At 40.9% G+C, this 21441-nt stretch overlaps 1 protein-coding gene across 2 annotated transcripts; it reads right to left on the bottom strand.

The window, feature by feature from the left end:
• Positions 1–4504: 4504 nt before the first annotated feature.
• On the bottom strand, positions 4505–20824 carry RPP40 (ribonuclease P/MRP subunit p40). 2 transcript variants are annotated; one of them, XM_037843359.1, is made up of 8 exons: positions 20663–20824; positions 19239–19383; positions 14425–14493; positions 13766–13861; positions 12915–13040; positions 10924–11122; positions 10667–10801; positions 4505–4736 (listed from the first exon to the last, which is right to left on the bottom strand). In XM_037843359.1, exons 1-8 carry the CDS (start codon positions 20783–20785, stop codon positions 4538–4540), a joined length of 1092 nt encoding a protein of 363 aa, XP_037699287.1. In that variant the 5' UTR covers positions 20786–20824; the 3' UTR covers positions 4505–4537. The 2 variants fall into 2 exon arrangements, with proteins under 2 accessions (XP_037699287.1, XP_037699288.1); XM_037843360.1 differs by lacking the exon at positions 20663–20824 and adding an exon at positions 20040–20417.
• Between the last annotated feature and the right edge of the window lie 617 nt (positions 20825–21441).

The following is a 21441-nucleotide window of genomic DNA, read 5'->3' as shown; positions in this document are numbered from 1 at the left end:
TCCCTCGGAAAAGAACATATTTGTACATTTTATCACAATTGTTGAATACTCTAGATTTCACCAAGTTACACAGACCCACTCGTTATCTTTCCTCCTTTCTTCTGGTGTCTCACATGCTCCCCACCTTCCTCTCTCAACTGTATTCATAGTTACCTTTGTTCAGTGTACTTACATTGTTGTGCTACCATCTCCCAAAATTGTGTTCCAAACCATGCACTCTTGTCTTCTATCACCCTGTAGTGCCCCCTTTAGTATTTCCTGTAGGGCAGGTGTCTTGTTCACAAATTCTCTCGTTGTCTATTTGTCAGAAAATATTTTGAGCTCTCCCTCATATTTGAGGGACAGCTTTGCTGGATACAGGATTCTTGGTTGGCGGTTTTTCTCTTTCAGTATCTTAAATATATCACACCACTTCCTTCTTGCCTCCATGGTTTCTGCTGAGAGATCCGCACATAGTCTTATTAAGCTTCCTTTGTATGTAATGGATCACTTTTCTCTTGCTGCTTTCAGGATTCTCTCTTTGTCTTTGACATTTGATAATCTGATTATTAAGTGTCTTGGCGTAGGCCTATTCATATCTATTCTGTTTGGAGTACGCTGCGCTTCTTGGATCTGTAATTTTATGTCTTTCATAAGAGATGGGAAATTTTCATTATTTCCTCTATTATTGCTTCTGCCCCCTTTCCCTTCTCTTCTTCTGGGACACCAATGATACGTACATTATTGTACTTTGTTTCATCCTTGAGTTCCTGGAGACATTGCTCATATTTTTTTCATTCTTCTCTCCATCTGCTCCTTTGTGTGTAGGCTTTCAGGTGTTTTGTTCTCCAGTTCCTGAGTGTTTTCTTCTGCCTCTTGAGATCTGCTGTTGTATGTTTCCACTGTGTCTTTCATCTCTTGTGTTGTGCCTTTCATTTCCATAGATTCTACTAGTAGGTTTTTTGAACTTTTGATTTCTGCCATATACATGCCCAGTGCTTCCTTTACAGCCTCTATCTCTTTTGCAATATCTTCTCTCAACTTTTTGAATTGATTTAGCATTAGTTGTTTGAATTCCTGTATCTCAGTTGAAGTGTACGTTTGTTCCTTTGACTGGACCATAATTTTGTTTTTCTTAGTGTAGGTTGTAATTTTCTGTTGTCTAGACATGGTTTCCTTGGTTATCCACATCAGGTTTGCCCAGACCAGAACAGGCTCAGGTCCCAGAGGAAAGAAATATTCAGTATCTGGTTTCCCTGCAGGTGTGTCTTAGAAAATTGCTCCACACTTTGATGCCTCGGGTCACTGTGCTTTTCTGCCCAGCAGGTGACGCCTGTTACCCTATAATTCTTGACTGATGTGAGGAGGTATGGCCGTGTTCCCCCAGGCTCTGGGGTCTGGTTCTGAATGGAAAGGGCCCCACCCCTTTCCTCCTAGAGAAGACAGACCCCTCAGGTGGAGGTCATTAGCATTTCAGTGGTCTCTCTCTCTGCTTGTGCTGTCTCCACCCTTCCCAGAGTCACAGCCCTGGAAACTGAAAATGACTGGGGCTTTCTCCACTGAGCCAAAAATGAAACAGATAGTCCCCTTCAGACCCAGTCCAAGGCAACCCTCCGGCTCTCCCAGGTCAGTCGTCACCCAAAGCCTCTGTCTGTTTTTTGGGGATGCATACCTGTAGTGAGCAGTTCACACTCGCTACTTAAAACCCCAGTTGGAGCTCAGCAGAGCTGTATTCGCTTGCTGGGAGAGAGCTTCTCTCTGGCACGAGGCTTTGCAGCTTGGGCTATGGGGGAGGGGGTCTCACGACTTGGTTCCGCAGGTTTTACTTACAGATTTTATGCTGTGTTCTCAGGCATTTCTCCCAGTTCAGGTTGGTGTATGATGAGTGGATGGTCTCGTTTGTCCCCCCCGTTATTCTGGATTATTTACTAGTTTCTGGTTTTTTGTAGTTGTTCCAGGGGGGACTACTTAGCTTCCACTCCTCTCTATGCCGCCATCTTGCCCCCTGTGTATCTTTTCCCATCCTTTCTCTTGTAACCCTTTAAAGTAACTTTCTTGAAAGCAGAATATAGTAGTGTCTTACTTTACCCAATCTGTCAATCTCTGCCTTTTAAATTTCAGTGTTTACACCATTGAAACTTCATGTGATTATTGATATGGTTAGCTTGGAGTCTATCATCTTGCTTCGTTTCTATTCATTTATTCTTGGTTCCCTTTTATCTGTTTCTGCCTTCTTTTAGATAAACCAAGTTGTTGCTTTTTTTTTAACAATTCCATTTTGTCTCCTTTGTTAGCTTATTAGCTACAACTTTATGGATTATTTTAGTGGTTGCTTTAAGGTTTAAAGTATACATCTTCAACTTACCACAGTCTATCTTCAAGTGGTAGTATCTTAATTATATCAATTCTGTATTGGATATGGTTCTCTAGGAAAACAGAACCAACAGGAGATATCTGTAAATATGAGATTCTAAAAAAGTGTCTCACGCAACTGTGGGGATGCACAAGTCCAAATTCCATAGGGCCTGCAGTGAGTTGGCAACTCTGATGAAGGTCTGCAATGAACTCCACAGGAGAGACTGGCTGGCTGAAGAAGAAGTGCAAGTTCTCTCTCATCTCCCTTAAAAGTCTTCAGCTGATTGGATTAAATTCAGCTCATTGAATTCTCTCATTGAGGAAGACACACTCTTTATTGATGTAATCAGCCACAGATGCAATCAAATGACTGATGATTTAACGAACCTGCCTTCTGGTCTATTAACCAGCCACAAATGTCCTTGCAATAATGGTTAGGCACCAGTGCTTGCTTGACCAGACACCTGGGTACCATCACCTGGCCAAATTGACACATGAACCTAACCATTACAACTTCACATATAGTATAAGAACTTTACAATAGTGTACTTTCATTTCTCACCTCCTAGTCTTTATGCTATCACCTATTTTACTTTTACATGTCATATATCCCACACTACTTTACTATTTTTGTTTAAACAATTCTTCCAAAGAGGTTTAAATAATAATCTTATATACTTACTACATTGTTACCATTTCCAGTGTTTTCCCTTTGTGTAGATCCAGATTTCCTTTTGATACCATCTTTCTACTGCCTAAAAGATTTCCTTTAACTTTTCTTGTAGTGCAGTTGTGCTACAACAAAGTCTTTTGTACATATGAATTTTTATTTCTTCATATTTATTCTCTTTTCAGTTGTTTATTCAGCTGTTAAACCAATCCATTGAGTTTTTAACTTCAGTTACAACTTTTCATTCCTAGATTTCTCTTTGGTTCTTCTCCCTGCCTTCTTGATTGTTTTTATACTCTTGCTTTTAAAGTTCTCTTTTTAATTCTGTAATATAACACCTTTTATGCTTTTTGTAACTCTACTGTCTTAAGTCTTTGGAGGCCTGCTGCTTTTTTTTTTTTTTTTTTTTGCTGGCTTTTGCTTGTGGTGTGTATTTTGTGTGTTTGTGATTTTTGATTGTGAGCTTATATTCCTTGAAATTGCAAGTCCTTCAGAGAGAGTATTTTTGCTTCTCCCTGTCACCTGGCAGAAGGCACTAAAAACCTGGTTTCATTTTAAACTTCATTTCCATAGTCAGCCTTGTATTAAAACTATCCTTTCAGGATCCCAACTTTATGAGGTCTCTTATCAGCCTACCTACCTTAGGCAAGCCCTAATCTTTGTCTGCTGCTCTACCAGCCTTTCCTGCCCTAGGCTGTGAAAAACTAAGTTCAATTTAACATTTGGCAAATGTCCTAAGGCTAAAAAGGGGCATTTGTGCCCTAATTACTTTTCTGGGCTTCCATTTCCTTTTTATTTATTTGCCTTTGAGGAGTCTTATTTTGCAGTTCATTGATACATCCGAAAAACGGTTCTTGATATGTATTCCAGAATTTTTAGTTGTTTTCAGCTTGCCCTTGTATCTAATCAACCATACTGATGGAAACAAAACGTTTGCATTTTTCTTTTTTAAACAATTTCCAGCATCTGGAGGCAGTAAAATGGGTATACACACTTAGAAACCCAGCTAGCCTGAGATTAAGTTTCAGATCTACAGCAGTGGAACCTTGGATAGCTTACAGCCACTCTGTGCCTGTTTCCTCACATAGTTGGTGTGAAAATTAAATGAACTGAGTTAAATGAGTTAATAAAAAAATAAAAAAATAAAAATGAAAAATAAAAAAAAAAAATAAAAAAACAGCACCAAAAACAGAGCCTGGCACTGTTAAGTACAGTATTAGGATTCTGTAACAACAAAAACCCCTTGTTCCATTAACAGCTGGTCCTCTGCCATCCAGGCCAGTCTACCATACAGTAACTCACAACCCTGTGCTTATAATGACAGAGAAAAAGCAACTCTTAGCTATTCAATGGATGACAGGCCCAGCTGCAGTCACTTAAACAGGCCCTAAGTTTAGAGCAGAATGCTAGCTGAACTGATGTAAGAAATGATCACGCCACAAGCCTGAGTGAACACACAGCCCTTATTACCATTAAGAAATCTGAAAACAAGCACAAAAATAAAGATTATTTCAAATGTTTTTATTTATTTTTTTATGGTGGACAGTCATCATTTGCTCCAACGGCCATCTGAAGCCAATAGTCCTGATTATTAAAAATCACGAAGTTGTACAGATGTTCTCCACCTTTTCGAAAACCATGTTCATTTTCTTTCCAAGAAACAGGGCTGTCTGCAAAGCCTTGAACAGACAAGGTAACCCAAGGAGCTAACTTTGGCTCATCGAAGTAGCGACTGAAACAGAAAGATGATTTTTAACACACAGGGACAGTTGGGAATGTTCACATCTTTTTTTCATGTATCCAAGATAAGCAGTACTTCTGATGTCCTGACAAAGCTTAAATCTTAGCTTTAATTTATAAAAATTTGCAGACATGGATTGAATTTCTGATGTGATATTGTAAACTCAGTAAAGGTTAACTAATTGGTCACATACAGACAAGCTTCAGCTGTTTCTACCCTTACTCTGAAAGACCATTTAACATAAAAACAAACAAACAAAAAAAACCCACGCAAAAAAAACCCACAACATGTACAAGAACAGTTTCCCTTCCTTCCATAGTGCTGTTCTCAGTGTATGTTAATTGAAAGAGTATGGAATAATTTATTGGATTTTAAGAAATCTGACTCTCCTACTGAAGAAAATGTGCTTAGTTAATAAATGAAAAAGAATTCTGGGTTTAAAAAGGAAAATCCTCTGAACTTAAATCTTAGACATTTTAAAATTGAAGATTTTGAAAGCATGCTTAGTAAGTAGGATTATTTAGCTCAATGTTTAGTCTTTTCAATAAAGGATTTGTGTTTCCTGACATTAGACACAATGTACCTATTTTATTTATATATTTCCCCCCAAAAGCAAAAATACTACTTGATACACTACTTGGTGCATCTTAGATATGATCTGGATTCAGAGATGGTCAAACTCTTTTTTTGCCACCCTTTGCCAAAATGAAACATTTTGTAGAACCCTGATATTTAAAACAGACACAACTGGTTCCACAGGGTAGTGCTATTTTCTTAAGTAATATAATAACTTCTACTATACCAAAATGGGACAGAAAAGCAGAACAAGAAAAATGAGCAAGTGGCTTCTAAGAAGTATATTTTAAGCTCTGCTCTCTTCCTTTTCATGAGGAAAAGTATTTGGCAACAGAATCTATCAGCAAGGAGAATTATGCTGTTTAAGATGATACTATTGGATGGGATCTAAGATGGCAGCACAGAGAGAAGTGGAAGCTAAGTAGTCCCCCTGGAACAACTGAAAAAATAAAACAAACTAGTAAATAATCCAGAATAACTGCAGGGGGACAGACATGACCGTCCACTCATCATACACCAACCTGAACTGGGAGGAATGCCCGATATCACAGCATAAAATCTATAAGTAAAAACTGCGGATCCAAATCAGGAGACCCCTCCCCCACAGCCTGAGCTACAAAGCCTCCTGGTGCCAGAGAGAAGCTTTCTCCCAGCAAGTGAATATAGCTCCGCTGAGCTCCAACTGGGGTTTTAATTAGCGAGTGTGAACTGCTCACTACGAGGTACAAATCCCCAACAAGTAGACAGAGGCTTTGGGTGACGACTGACCTTGGAGAGCCGGAGGGTCGCCTCGGACTAGCTCTGTTCGTTTTTCAACTCAGTGAAGAAAACCTCAGCCATTTTCAGTTCCCAGTTCTGTGAGCCAGACAGGGGTGTGGCACAGGCAGAGAAAGACCACTGAAATGCTAATGACCTCCCCCTAAGGCATCTATCTTCTCTAAAGAGGAAAGGGGTGGGGCCCAGCTCTACTACCTGCCTTTCATTCAGAACTTACACCAGTCAAGCATTATAGCCTAATCTTTGCATCACGCAGAGAGTGCCTCTACACGCCCGGCGGCCCGGGGATTCCCTTGAGGGACGATGCACACTAGTGACGTAGCACAGCCTTCCCTCAGCAGAGGTCCTGGAAGATCACAGCTGAGAAGGGGCCCGCTCAGAAAACCCAGGGACACTACATCAATGCCAGTGATTTGTGGGTCAGTGAAAGAGAAAATCTGGGACAAAACTGAAATGAAGGCTTAGACTCTTGCAACAGCCTTGAATCTCCGGGAACACCTGGGAGGTTTGAATATTAAAGCAGCCCTGCCTCCCTGACCACCCAGACACACACATCACGTTCAGGGTGGACAGCTCCAACAACAAACCCAAACTGAGTTCACCAACTGAACCCCACAAAAATCATCTTCCCACACACCACAGAGACAGAGTTGGGGAGAACTGACTTGAAGGGTACAGGTGACTAGCAGACGCCATCTGCTGGTTAGCTAGAGAAAGTGTACGTCACCAACTTGTATTTCTGAAAAATTAGATCGGTATTTTTTTTTTTACAACTTGAAAGAACCCTATCAGGCAAAGCAAATGCCAAGAGGCCAAAAACAACAGAAAATCTTAATGCATATGATAAAACCAGACGATATGGAGAACCCGATCCCAAACACCGAAATCAAAATATCAGAAGAGACACAGTACTTGGCACAATTAATCAAACAATCACAATCGAGGAATGAAAACATGGCACAGGATATAAAAGACATGAAGAAGACCATGGAACAGGATAAAAGGGACATAAAGAAGACCCTAGAAGAGCATAGAGAAGAAATTGCAAGATTAAATTAAAAAATAGAAGATCTTATGGAAATAAAAGAAATTGCTGGCCAAATTAAAAAGATTCTGGCTACTCATCATACAAGATTAGAGGAAGCTGAACAATGACTCAGTGTCCTAGAAGGCCACAGAACAGAAAAGGAAAGAACAAAAGAAAAAATGGAGAAAAATATCAAAAAAAATTGAAAAGGATCTCAGGGATACGATGGATAAAATAAAACGTCCAAATTTAAGACTCATTGGAGTCCCAGAAGGAGAAGAGAAGGGTAAAGGTCTAGAAAGAGTATTCAAAGAATTTGTTGGGGAAAACTTCCCAAACTTTCTACACAATATAAATACACAAAGCATAAATGCCCAGCGAACTCCAAATAGAATAAATCCAAATAAACCCACTCCAAGACATAGTCTGATCAGACTCTCAAATACTGAAGAGAAGGAGCAAGTTCTGAAAGCAGCAAGAGAAAAGCAATTCACCACATACAAAGGAAACAACATAAGACTAAGTTGTGACTACTCAGCGGCCACCATGGAGGCGAGAGGCAGTGGCATGGCATATTTAAAATTCTGAGAGAGAAAAATTTCCAACCAAGAATACTTTATCCAGCAAAACTCTCCTTCAAATTTGAGGGAGAGCTTAAATTTTTCACAAACAAATGCTGAGAGACTTTGCCAATAAAAGACCTGCCCTACTTCAGATACTAAAGGAGCCCTACCGACAGAGAAACAAAGAAAGGAGAAAGAGATATAGAGAATTTTAACAGACATATATAGAACCTTATATCCCAAATCACCAGGACACTCATTTTTCTCTAGTGATCACAGATCTTTCTCCAGAAGGGACCATAAGCTGGGACATAAAACAAGCCTCAAGAAATTAAAAAAAAAAAAAAAAAAAAAATTGAATATACTCAAAGCGCATTCTCCAACCACAATGGAATACAAATAGAAGTCAATAATTTTTTAACTGTAACTCCACTATTTACTTCCTACATGATAAAAAATACACAAACTCTAATGACAAATCAGTGGTTTTGAACTCAATGTAAAATATGTAATTTTTGAAAGAACTATATAAAGGTGGGGGAATGGAGGAGCATAGGTACATAGTTTATGTGTCTTATTGAAATTAAGTTGGTATCAAAGAAAAACAAGATTGTTATGGATTTAAGAGGTTAATTTTAAGCTCCACAGTAAACACAAAATTATCAGAGAATATGACCATAGAGATGAAAAGTAGAGTATGGGTTAAGAGAAATGGGGGAAGGGGCAATGGGGAGTTAAGAAATGAGTGTAGGGTTGCTGTTTGAGGTGAAGGAAAATTTCTAGTAATGGATGGTGGGAAGGTGATAGCATTACAACATTCTAAATGTGATTAATTCCACTAATGGAATGCTAGGGAGGGGGTAGAATGGGAAGATTTAGGCTGTATATATGTTTCCACAATTGAGAAAAAAAAAAAAGTCTAAATAGATGACAATTGAATGCCAAGGATGACCCTGGATGGGATCTGAGGATGGAGGACAGGAGGCTCAAAGGGACACAGTTGAGACATAAGGAAAAGGAAATATAGAATGTAAGCTCTGTATCATTGCTGAATCTCTTGTACTTCTTAGCTGTGCTTAATGAGACTGCATAAAAGAAAGTTCTTGTTCATGGGAATTGTATATGTGAATTATAGTGTTTGTTCAAGGATGTGTGCAGCTAGCTCTCATATGTTCAGAAGACAGAGCAATAGACGATGGATGATCGATAGCGAGAGAGGGAAGGAGGGAGGAACGGAGGGAGGGAGGAAAAGAAATAGCGGTGTGACAACATGTTAAAGTTAGTGGATCGGGGTATCGGGGGGGGTCAGGGAATGCTGGAGTTCTGTGTATGGGGTTTGTATTGTTTTTGCAACTGTTCCTATAACTTTGAATTTATTTCAAGATAAAATGTAAAAAAATTAAAAATAAAAAAAGTGATAGGAATGAAAAAAAAAAAACATGAATAGCTTCAATAAGTACATGAAAAGTGCTCAACATAATTAGCCATTAGGGAGATGCAAATGAACTATCACTTCATACCCACTAGAATAGCTACACTCAAAAAGACAGACAAAAACAGATATTGATGATGATGTGGAGAAACTGGAACTAAACTGGTATGGCTGCTTTGAAAAGCAGTTTGGCAGTTTCTTTAAAAGTTAAGTATTAACTCCAATTCCACTCCTAAGGGACTAACCAAGAGGAAATAAAATGCATCAACACAAGATTTAAGAGTGAAGACATACAGCTATTAATTTATAGTAGCCATAAAGTGTTACTAATCCAAATGTCCATTAACTGGAAAGTGGATAAACCAAAAGTGATATGCATGTACAAGAGAATACTATTTGGTTACAAAGTAAACATTCAAAAAATAATTTGAACAGCAAAGTAAATAATTATAGCACTGGATTAAAGCCCAAAGAATAAAATTAATATTCATGAGTCTATAATGATATAAATAAATAACTGAATAAATGCATGGGAGAGAAGGAACACATCTATCTTAAAAACAATTCCAAGTAATTTATGTAGCTAAAACCCATGCTCCAAGAAGTGGTACTTAATACCCCTCCCTTTGACTGTCACTTGGACTTAGTGACCAGCTTCCAAGGAATATAACATAGAAAGGGAAAAACAGTAACTTTTACAGTGGAGAAACCTGGCAGATACCAACTTAACCAAGTGATCAAGATTAACATCACTAGGGATCATGTTGACATCATATATTTAAAAATGTATTAAATCATCTATTTAAAAATATAATAAAAATATATTAAATATATTTTAAAATACCACATGTTGATATCATACACTCTGACAGGATACAACAAAGAGGGTACTTCACCTCCACGGTATTCTTCCCCCAAACCCATAACCCCATTCTGATCATGAGAAAACAATGGACAAACCAAAGTGAGGAACACTTTTCTAAAAAGTACCTGACCAGAGTTCTTCAAAACAGTTAAGGTCATGAAAAACAAAAGACTGACTGAGAAAATGCCACACATTGAAGGAGACTAAGGAGACACGATGACTAAATGTAATGTGGTATGCTGAACTAGGTCTTGCAACAGAAAAAAAAAAAAATCAGGAGTAAAACTGTTAGAATCAAAATTTAAGTCTGTAGTTTGGTTAACAGTATTGTACCAATGCTAACTTCTTAGTTTTGACAAATGTACCAACGCTGTATAAGATTAAACACTAGGGAAAGTTGGGTGAAGGGTATACAGCAGGGCTATGTATGACCAGTGGGCCAAATTGCGCCTGTCACCTGTTCTGTTTTGTTTTTTACCACCTGTTTTTATAAATAAAAGTTTTAATGGAGCACAAAAAAAAAAAAAAAAAAAAAAGATGATACTATTACTACACTTACTACACTTTAAGCCCAAGAAAGGGAAATGTGTAGGAGGATACCCTGCAATTTAGGACACTGGCCCTGTCACTAAAACATCCCACTCCCCAGACAAGAAGACATAAAAGGCAGAAAGTTCTCACCGCAGCTGTTCCAATAAGAGACATATCTTCTCTGGGAGTATGAAACCAGTGATTGTACACAAAGAAGCTTTTGTCACCACTGTACTTGGCTGAGGACAGCAATAGGTTGATATGAAATTACTGGGCTCATTATTTCTGTCAAGAAAAAAAAACACATTTATATCCACCTCATAATTACCATCTGTGAAGTAAACCCATATTTTTTTAAACAGAGAAAGCCAGACCCATAAAAGATCCCAGGGAGTTGAGATACGCACAATTCGACGTTACTGTAGACAGCTCCGAGCCAATCGAAGAGCTCCTGGGCAGTGCAGGCCACCTCGGGTGTCCCCCGGAGCTCACTGCTCTGCAGCACTGGACACTGCAGAGAGGCCAGTGTGCTCAGTGCTATTTTTGGTTGATGCTCCTGAATTTGGTAATTGGAAAAGTATGACATCATCGTTGATTCTTCCGAACCTTAAAATGCACCATATTCAGTCATTTACATATTGCAAACGAGTTCAGAAAATCCCCAAAACTATGCTATTCCCATTTGAGAGTTATGGAAAGCCAGTAGGATTAAGTAAAATGGAAACAGAAGGAAGTTGTACAAAGCTGTTTTCAGATTAAAATCATTTAAGTTGCTTTCAGCTCCTTGTGCCAGAGTTCTAAGAACAGCATCTTCTTTCACACTTTTCCTGGAAAAGCCTAACAGTTTTAGATCCAACCCATACTAGTGTGATCATTTGTTTAATAAGAAAATTTCAACTTATTAAATAAAACCAAAGCATTCCTTGTAAATGAATAAAATTAGTGAATCCTAGGAGAATGGAGTATATTTGCATAATCTCCCTAAAGGAAACAGAAGAGGAACTGAACGATGATATAATTTCATTCAAGCTTGCCTCTGAAAACCCAGTGATGCTCAAAAGTCTATCTTTCAAAGGAGATGTTGTATGGGTAACAGCCTAGAAGAAACAGTGGCCCCTCTGGAGCAAAGGGCAGGCTCATTAGCCGTCCAGTATAACAAAAATAACGTCTCCCTCCCTCTCACCAGGGCAAAGCTCAGATAGGCTTACTGCCCATTGTAACAGATTTGGGTTCTTTATGCTCTGGGCTCCTCTCCTCTAATGCAACCTACTGTGTGAGCAGTTGTCACCTGGTCCTCTTTGTATCACCCCGTGGGATCTGGAGTGTGGAAAACTGATGCAAGAAAATGCTGATACTCTGGCTACTGCTATTGCTCTGAGGAATAAGTGCTCTTTCTCTGAGGAGGAATCTCGTGTTGTCTGCCAGCATCCAAGAAGCTGCAGAAGGCTAACTTTGTTAGCTTGCAAGTAGGGTAAGCTCTGGAACCCTTTACAGTTCTTGATAAGCCCTTCAAACAATCTGGAGTCTTTGCAACAGAAAGCTATCCAGAATAGCTTTCCAATGAATGAATGGTATTCATGTAAAATTTCATGAGATGCTAGTCTTTAGTCAAGACACAGGATGAGAAGAACAAAAACCAAAATAAGTCTCTGCCCTCTTTTATCTCTAGCGGAGGGAGAGAAGCCAGCGTTACAGATTTAGGACTTGTGGAAGGAATGTGGGGCACAGAATATCCAGAAACTTCCCATGAGGAGTAAACAGTAGGCCATATTTCCAAAAAGGTCCTATATGCTTTCCCATCTTCTAAAAGAGAGTACTGCACCTTCAAAATACTTCATGATTTGGGTCATCATCTTGTGATGGGCCAAAGATACACTTCTAAAAGGAGCAAGGTGCATTGTGGTTATAAGCAGATTAACGCACTGGTGAACATTCAACTGTCAACCAGTATAGTGTTATAATCAATGAAATGATATAACAAATTTAATCTGGTTTATCTGGGTTATTAACCTGCAACAATGAATAAGCAGTTTGTGTAAATACCTATACTTGGTGTTATTTTAAAATATTATAGCCAGGGCGGTAATAAATAAGCTGGAGGAAAAGAAGGAGAGAAATAGATAAAAGTTGGCTGCACTGAAACTATCTAAAGATCTGTGGATCTACATCTAACCCAAAGAGACTCTGGCAGCTGGCTTGCATGCCCAGATTATCCTCAACAATGCATCTTAGGGATGGCAAAGGAGGCCAAAGTGGCTTCCTTAGTAATAGTGGCATGTATACATATACAATATCCCTTAACCATAGGGATGACTTGTCATTTAATCTTCCATTACTCCCCTTCAATGAACAATTCGATTTCACCATCATTACATCTTTATAGCGTTACTGTTCATACCTGTATGATGCCAAGCCAAAAGAAAATCAAATTTCAATGGCTTCTTTTCTTTGAAGGACCAAGATATTCTTTTGTACTTTTTAGAATCCAGGTTAAAGGATAAATCCATCAAATCAATGGTAACGACTAAAAAAATGGAAAGAGGAATAAATACTTCATTCATATAGACACGGTTCACACTGTGGAAAAAGTGCTGTATAAAAAAAAAATCAGAAGTTTTTGAACTTTTATGGATAGTCAAAATTATTTTACTCTTCCTGTACTACCTTCGGTTTACTGAATGTACTGCTCCTTTAAATGGGCATCTCTAATATTGAGAACTAATAACTACAGACGTTTTTAATTCATATTTTGCCTAGGCCAAGGACTAAGGATGAATAACCTATGGATGTGACAGCCTCGACTACTGACGTTCAATTCAGATACTATCCTCCATCCTTATCTCTTCACTCGTGGGATTTTTCAGAGAGAAAAATCATTCTATCACCTACCCCTCCTCCCTATTTAACTAGTAATCCTGGATACTTGCAGAAATCAAAGGAAGTTATTAAGAACAAGTTTAGACCCTTATCTTGGGGTCTTCAAATTTTTGACCTACAACATATGTATCTAATGGATCAAATTCCACTCTGTGAGTTTTCTAAGATGCAGCCTACAGCTGATAAGAAATTGTTATGACAGCTTCCTCTGGACCCCAAACAACAGTCCCTTGAATCAGAAATTTTAAAGGCAAGGAAAACCCTTACTTTTGCTGAACAAAGGGAATAGAGGCAATTCAAACATTTAAATTTAAATTGCTGTAGGAAGGTAACTGATGTGTTAGAAACCAATAGAACCTGAATAATACTTACTAAATTTCATAGTTTTTCTGCTAGAATACTGAGATGGATGACCTTGAAGTCCAGTTTCTTCGTAAGTGTCTTTATCCAGTGATAAAATTAATTTCCCTATAAATCAAATAATTCCTATATAAGAGATGTTAGAAAATACCACTTATCTTTCTGTATCAAAGCATATTGTTCTAACTTAATGTTTTTAATGGCTTGAAGGTATTTCAAAGAACAAGTAACATGTGTATCATGTTTATTCCTTTTATAGAAATATAGATTATTTCTAATTCCACTGTTATAAATAATGCTGCAGTAACATCCTTGTATGTAGCTTACTGCACTGATATCCAACTGCTCAATTTGCCTTGTTTTCTTTTAGCCACAAATATAAGACTATTATACACAACTCAGAAAAAGGCAAACTGCAAAACAAAATAGTATGACAATTTATGCTAAAACAAACTAAACAAAATCCTTGTGTGTGTTTATAATGATATAGAAAATATCTGGAAGAATCAACACCAATCTGGTAACAAAAGTTACTTGTAGGAAGGGGAATGGGACTGGAGGCAAGAGGGTAAAGGACAGGCTGGTGGACTTTCACTTTACTGTATACAACTGTATGACTTGACCTTTTTTTTAATAAATAGAAAAAGAAGAAAAAAAAAGAGTGCTATTACCATTCGGTAGTAGGGCAACAGTATTGTCTTCATCAATACTTGTATTGTATGTTAGCGCATAGCAGGAGCCTATGAGACAAAATCCAAAGGAGAAATTAAGACAAAGAAAAGCACCTGAAAAGTTAATTATTTTCACCTGATAAATCTTCGAAGCGAGTCATGGTCGACGTATACACTGGAGATAGAATCAGGTCCCCCTCAAAAGGCATGTTCAGAGCCCAACCCCTAGTCCTGTGGGTGTGAGCCCATTTGCAAACAGGACCGTTGAAGATGCTGTTGGTTAAGGTGCCCGAACAAATGAAGGAGGGCCTTAATCCCACACAACTGAAGTCCTTACAGGCAAAGGAAACCAGAGATGGAAGAAACAGCCACAGGCAGCAGCCAGAAGCTGGAAGTCAACAGAACCTGGAAGAGAAAGGAACAGATGCCACCACGGGCACTGCCATGTGACGGAAAAGCCCAGGAACCCCAAACACTGCCGGCCAGTTAGAAGATACGAATCCCAGGAGGAAGCAAGCCTTGTTTAATCTCTGAAGCTCTGCGCCAATAAATTCCCGTTGTTTCAACCAACCCGTTGGATCTTATTTGTTTTAGAGGCTAGGTAACTAAAACGGTTTTTGATGCTCAAAAGTGGGGTGCATCTGTGACAAATGTGGAAATGGCTTTGGAATTGGGTGAAGGCTGGAAGAACTATGAGGAGCTTGATAGGAAAGGGCTAGATTGCTTTGAAGAGACTGTGGGTAGTGACATGGATGCTAAAGGTACTTCTGATGAGGCCCTGGAAGGAAATGGTGAATGTGTTATTGGAAACTGGAGGAAAGGCGAGCCTTGTTTTAAGGTTGCAGAAAACTTGGTGAAATTGTGCTCTGATGTTGGATGGAAGGCAGAACTTGAAGGAGATGAACTTAGATATTTAGTTGAGATGATTTCCAAGCTCGGTGTCGAAGGTGCAGCCTGGCTTTTCCTTGCAGATTACAGTAAAATGAGAGAGGAAAGGGATAAGCTGGGAACTGAACCCTTAAGCACAAAGAAACCAGAAACTAATGGTTTCAGAAATTCTGAGCCTAATGTTAGTGTGCTCTGAAGCTAGGGCCAGAAGCGGCTCTATCCCTGAGCTTTTGGGAAGTAAGTCCTCAGAGAACAGTGCTCCATGTGAGGGTTTAACTGAACAACTCTTTCCTAACGAGACTGCAGCTGAACCTGAATCCAGTATGACATCTCAAGGAAAGTCAGGATTGAAAATGTGGTTATCCAGGAAGGCTCTGTGGCAAGTTCTATTGTCTGATGGTTTGGACGCCCTGGAACTACATGCAAAGCTGACCAGACTTTCCCAAATCCTGTATGAGCAGAACCACTGCCAGCCTGGACTGAAAGGGATAGAGAAGGGCAAATTGAAGGAAGAATGACTTCAAGCGCAGAACAATGGATCCAAAAGGAACACCCTGGGCCAAGAGAGCAGGCCCACCAGGTGTGTGGAGAGGGCAGGTCCACCCCGTGCTTAGAGAGGGCTGGCTTTGTGGCCCCATGTTCAGGGAGAGGGCTACCACCCCAGTGCTTGGAGAGAGTGAGGCCTCGTGTTCAGGCAGAGCATGGCCACCGCATGCTTACAAAGAGTGGGGCTGCCACTCCGTCAGGCCTGGAGGACAAAGCAGCAAGCCACAGATGGCTCTCAGACCTTGAGATCTGAAGGAGTTTGCCCTGCTGGGTTTTTGACTTGTCCAGGACCTGTGATCCTTGTTTTCCTTCCAATTTCTCCTTTCTGGAATGGGAATGTTTATCCTATGCCTGTACCAAAGCTGTACATTGGAAGGAGGTAACTTGTTTTCTAGGTTTCACAAGTCCATTGAAGAGGAATTTTGCTCCAAGACAGACCATGTCCCAAAACGGATTTGGATGAGACCTTGTAGTCTGCATTGCTCTAAAATGGCTTAAGGCTTTGGGGATGTTGTGATGGAATCTTGCATGTGGGAAGAACATGTTTTCTGCAGATCCGAGGGCAGCTTGTTGGGGACTGATATCCCACAAACAGCACGTTCAGGGTCCAAACCCTGGTTCTCTGGGTGTGAACCCATTTTGTAAATAGAACTTTTGAAGCTGTTGTTAGTTAAGGTGTGCCCAAACTGAAGAAGGGTGGGCCTTAATCCAATACAATTAAAGTCCTTATAAGCAAAGGAAATTGGACCCAAAAGAAGACGCCACAGGGAGCAGCCAGAAGCTAGAAGTTAACGGACCACAGAAGAGAGAGGAAAAGATGACACCATGTACATTGCTGTATGATGGAAAAGCCAAGGAACCGCAAAGATTGCTGGCCAGCCAGAAGATACCAACCCCAGGAGGAAGCAAGCCTTCTAGCATCTAAAGCTGTGAGCCAATAAAACCAACTGTTCAACCCAACCCATAGTATGGTATTTGTTTTAGCAACCAGGAAATGAAAACAGTGTGCCACTGCTGCAGCTCACACTATAACCCAGAACCTACTAAGGAGGACGTGGAAGGCCAAGCTCCAGCTAATACACTCCCCTACACCAAGGGCCTATAGGAGCAAGCTCACTATCGTCAAGTAGAAAAATGGACTCAGAATGGACCACATACAATTGGGGATGCTGGCAGGGAAGCACAAGGTAGAGTCCCAGGTAAGTGTACACACCTTAGAGGCAGAGTTCTAGGTTAAAATTCAAAAGCCACCAGAAACTTGTGTGAAGTTAAGAAAGCTACGCAGCCTCTCCAAGCCTCAGATTCCTCACCTGTAAAATGGGGATCATAACATCTACTTCACTGAGTTGGGAAAGTTAAATTCGCTAAGATACATAAAAGTGTCGGTTACAGCAGTTGTCCACATTATTAACAGAGTAGCACGAGACCTCAAAAGAGAGGAAAGGAGTAATGTCTATGAGACCAAAGACAAAATGCCAGCAGGTCAAAATGCGAGCAGCTACCACATGTACTGAGAACTCATCACAGCTCTCGTGGAGAGAACAAGTATGGGGACTCACAGCAAAATCAGTAAGTGGCTACTGTACAGGGAGCTGAACTGAAGTCATTCATGTAGTGAGAGTGGAATCCCTAAAGACACCCTGAAATGCAGTTTCAAACCAATGGCAGAGCCAGGGCTCCCAGGAAACAACCAGAACAAACTGATCAACCCACCAGGTATGATTGGAAATGGGGTGAGCAACACAGGGTGAGAGCCACAACATGAGAAGATTCTGACTCACAAGGAACACCTGGCTCTGCGAACAGTAGCTGTCTCACACCGGAACACCAACCTTTTGAGACAGCTGTTGTGGGGACTGTTGAAAGCACAGTGGTCTTCCCAGCCAGATCCCCAACCAGTCCATATCTGAACACAGAGATTGCTTTCAATCTCCAATGACCCTTTTTTTAAGACAACCTCATGTTATAACATCCTCATCCAACACTTGTGGAAAAGTATAACCAAAAAAGCCTACCACCTAAAAAGGGTAAAAGAAAGAGTACAATGAAAACAAGGACTCAAACATATTTGTCCACAAAAATGCATAGCAGCAGCGTTATTCACAACTGCCAGAAGATGGAAGCAACCCAAGTGTCCATCAACCAATGAGCGGATAAACAAAATGCGGTACATACACACAATGGAATATTATACAGCCATGAAAAGGAATGAAGTCCTGATACATGCAACAACATGATTGAACCCTAAAGACATGATGTTGAGTGAAATAACCCAGAAACAAAAGGACAAATACTGGATGATCCCACTGATATGAAATAATAAGAATAAGCAAAGTCAGATTCACAATCTAAAATATAGGTTACTAGGGGACAAGGCAGGAACTGGGAACAGGGAGTTGTTTTAGTTTCATAGGCTATTTAAGCAAATATCATGAAATGGCTCAGCTTAAACAATGGGAATTTGTTAGCTTATGATTTTGAGGCCAGGAAAATGTCCAAATCAAGGCATCATCAAGGCAATGCTTTCTCCCCAAATCATGGCATTCTGGGGCTGGCTGCCAGTGACACTTGGTCCTTAGCTCATCACATGGCAAGATACACGGCAGCATCTCCTGGTCTCTCCCTTCTCTTCCAGGTTCCACTGATTTCAGCTTCTTGCTTCTGTGGCTTTCTCTCTCATGTCTGAATTCATTCCACTTATAAGGACTCCAGTAATAGGATTAAGACCTATTCAAACGAGGTGGGGCACACCATAACTGAAGTAGCCTCATCAAAAGGTCCTAATTATAGTGGATTTATTCTCACAGGAATGGATTAAATTCAAAAACATGTCTTTCTGGGGTACACAGAACTTCAAACCACCACAGGAGTTAAGGCTTAAAACGTACAAAGTTCCTGTCTGGAATGATGGAAATGTTTTGGTAATAGATGATGGTGATAGTAGCACAACATTATGAATGCTATTATTACCAGCACTGGAATACATATATGAATGTGGTTAAAAAGGGAAAGGTTAGGTTGTATGTATGGTAATAGAAAAATTTTTTTTAAAAATCCATGAAGCTGTACTACACAGTGAGCCCTAAGTTAAACCATGGACTATAGTCAATAGTATAATTATGAAAATGTGTGCTCATCAATTGTCACAAACATACCACACCAATGCAAGGTATTAATAATAGGGTGGTAGATGGGAATCTTGCATTTTATGCATGTTTGTTCCGTAAACACACAACTTCTCTAGTAGAATGAAAATACAGGAATGGCTACACAGACTATCATCAGGGGCCTGAATTCAAATGAGAACCTGAATATTGTGACATGGTCTACTTGTAGTCCCTCATTTTGCCAGGTTCACAGGCATTTCATGGTTTTCTTACCTTTCTTTATAAAGGTGTTGATGAATTCATATGTAATTAGTTCATAAAGAGGTAAATTCTTCACCGAGTAATAAGGTCCACTTTTCATGACCAGGTTTTTCAGTTCTTTTGATAGTATTCCACATTCAGGAATTAGAAGTGAAACCTATCAGAAAGTGCAATATAAACAAAGTCTTATTTCCACGCAGATTCACACTCAGATTCTTATGGGAAAAAAAAATGGCATCATGAAAGCTGCTAGCTATTCATCCAATGGCTTCACCCCAACATAAACGTGCACAACAAAACTCTTAAATTACCAATCTCAGGGAAAAAGAGACACCTGACAATTCAGGTTTTTTGTTTCTGCATTCAAACATACAGTATACGATTGAGACCTAGTAGAGAATTTTTAGTGGAAAGATACGGCTTGCATATTTTTTAAATTCAATTTTATTGAGATATTCACATACCATGCAGATGGCTTGCATTTTTTCTTTTGCAAATAAGCAAAATATTTTACATCCTGTTCCTTTTACTATTTTAGTTCATTTTCAAGGAAATACAGTACAACTGAATATCCCTCGATTTGTTTACCCTGGTACCATCCTGGAATCAAAAGAAATGTCCCTTAAGGTTATAAGGATTTGGAGCTGTCCAATGATTAAAAGGCTACATGGAGGCAGAAGTGTCCCTCCATTTTTCCTTTTTCTACAAACAGAAATTTCCAAGTCAATAGATCAGATCCTACGTGGTAAGGTAAATAAACCCCAGACTGCGAGACTTGAATGGGTTGGTGGAAAGGGCCCAACAAACACTTGCCTAGGAATCTGGGTCGCTGTCCTCTACTCTCAGCAGATTCAAGGTAAGCCAATAATTCACCTCACTGATGCCTCAGCTTCCACACCCGTGAACACGGCGCCCCGTGAGGGTGGCACTGAGTGGCGCCCTTCTCCCGAAAGCTGCCGAAATAGCCCATTTTGGGCTGGAGGAAGCAGAGGACAGAAGGCAAAACTGGAAGTTTCTCGGATCTCAATCCGGTTCCCGTAAGCATTTTAAAAAAGCAGGTCGCTTCCTGGGGCCGGGTTAGCCACAGGTGGAGACGGAAGCGAGCTGGGGGATGGAAGGGAAGACAGGAGTGGCACCCGGCGGACGCCACACCCCCGTAGCACCGCCTCCCGCGCGCCCTGGCCGCGCTTTCCCGGGGAACAAGCCACGAGCTGGCGGCCGAGGCGCGCAAAATGCCTCCGTCCCTCCTCGCGCGCCCGGTGCACCGTGGGAGTCGTAGTCCTCCCAGACCCGCGAGCCACGGCTCAGAGGCGGCGAAAATACTACAGCTCCCAGTATGCCTCGCGAGGGCGACACCGCCCCGCCCGACTCTCCTCGAGCCTCTCCGCCGGCGGGAACCGAAAAGGAATCCCGCAGGCCCAGGACGGCCGACTCACCCTGTAATTGTGATAGTGCATCTCCACGAGGTGCCGGTGGCGCGATTTTTCGTGGCCGAAGTTGGATTTCTCGCAGACCAGCAAGTGCCGCGGCACCTCTCGGATCCTCCGCAGGGTGGCCATGCTCTCCGCGATTCCGGGAACTCGGCTGTTCGCGAGCCCGCCGCCCCGCCCCTTTCCGCCGCCCCGCCCTCGCGGGCACGCGCACTGCAGCCGGGCTGCGCACGTGGCGGCTCGAGCCCGCGGGTGGGTGCAGTTTGAGCGTGAGCGGTTCCTGTGCCTTTTCTGGGTGTGCCTTAGGTTCCCCGAGAACACACGCGTAAGGGCGCCGGTGGGTTTCTGAAACCGTAAATTCGCTGCCTTCGTTGAGAAATACCGTACGAGGGAACGCGAACGTTCCTGTTTATAAGCCACTTTCCCACCACTTTACTTCCAACCCACCCCCCCCACCCCCCCACCCCCGCCTGACTGTTGTCTCTTGACACAAACCTTTGGCCTGTTCGGTGCTTCTGTCATAATGAAAATGTGGGGAAATCAAAGTGAAAAGTCTAACTTAATCGCACAGTTGACGAAAGGCTGCACAGTTAAGTGGCCTCCAAACCTCTTTGGGTGACCATACTCATGCCAGATTTGTGACAGTCTGGTTCACACCTCGTTATCCTGTTGTGGATCTCTTGGCCATAAATAACATAGATCAACAAGACCAAGGGTTTCTGTTGGTCCTTTCAAAACCGTTAGAGATGCCCACTCTACTTTGAAGTGAATATGGTTATGGGCCC

The sequence above is a fragment of the Choloepus didactylus genome, chromosome 7 (genome assembly GCF_015220235.1).
Source record: "Choloepus didactylus isolate mChoDid1 chromosome 7, mChoDid1.pri, whole genome shotgun sequence".
Classification (NCBI taxonomy): domain Eukaryota; kingdom Metazoa; phylum Chordata; class Mammalia; order Pilosa; family Megalonychidae; genus Choloepus; species Choloepus didactylus.
This window is presented reverse-complemented; position numbering and strand designations above follow the sequence as displayed.

Excerpts from the sequence above, each read along its gene's own strand:
- RPP40 (XM_037843359.1), bottom strand. The coding sequence starts at position 20,785 with ATGGCCACCCTGCGGAGGATCCGAGAGGTGCCGCGGCACTTGCTGGTC. Across the intron at positions 13,862-14,424 it reads TGTTGCCCTACTACCGAATG|GGAAATTAATTTTATCACTG; the intron begins GTAATAGCACTC and ends TTTGATTTATAG. Across the intron at positions 10,802-10,923 it reads GTCTACAGTAACGTCGAATT|AAATAATGAGCCCAGTAATT; the intron begins GTGCGTATCTCA and ends TTTTCTTGACAG.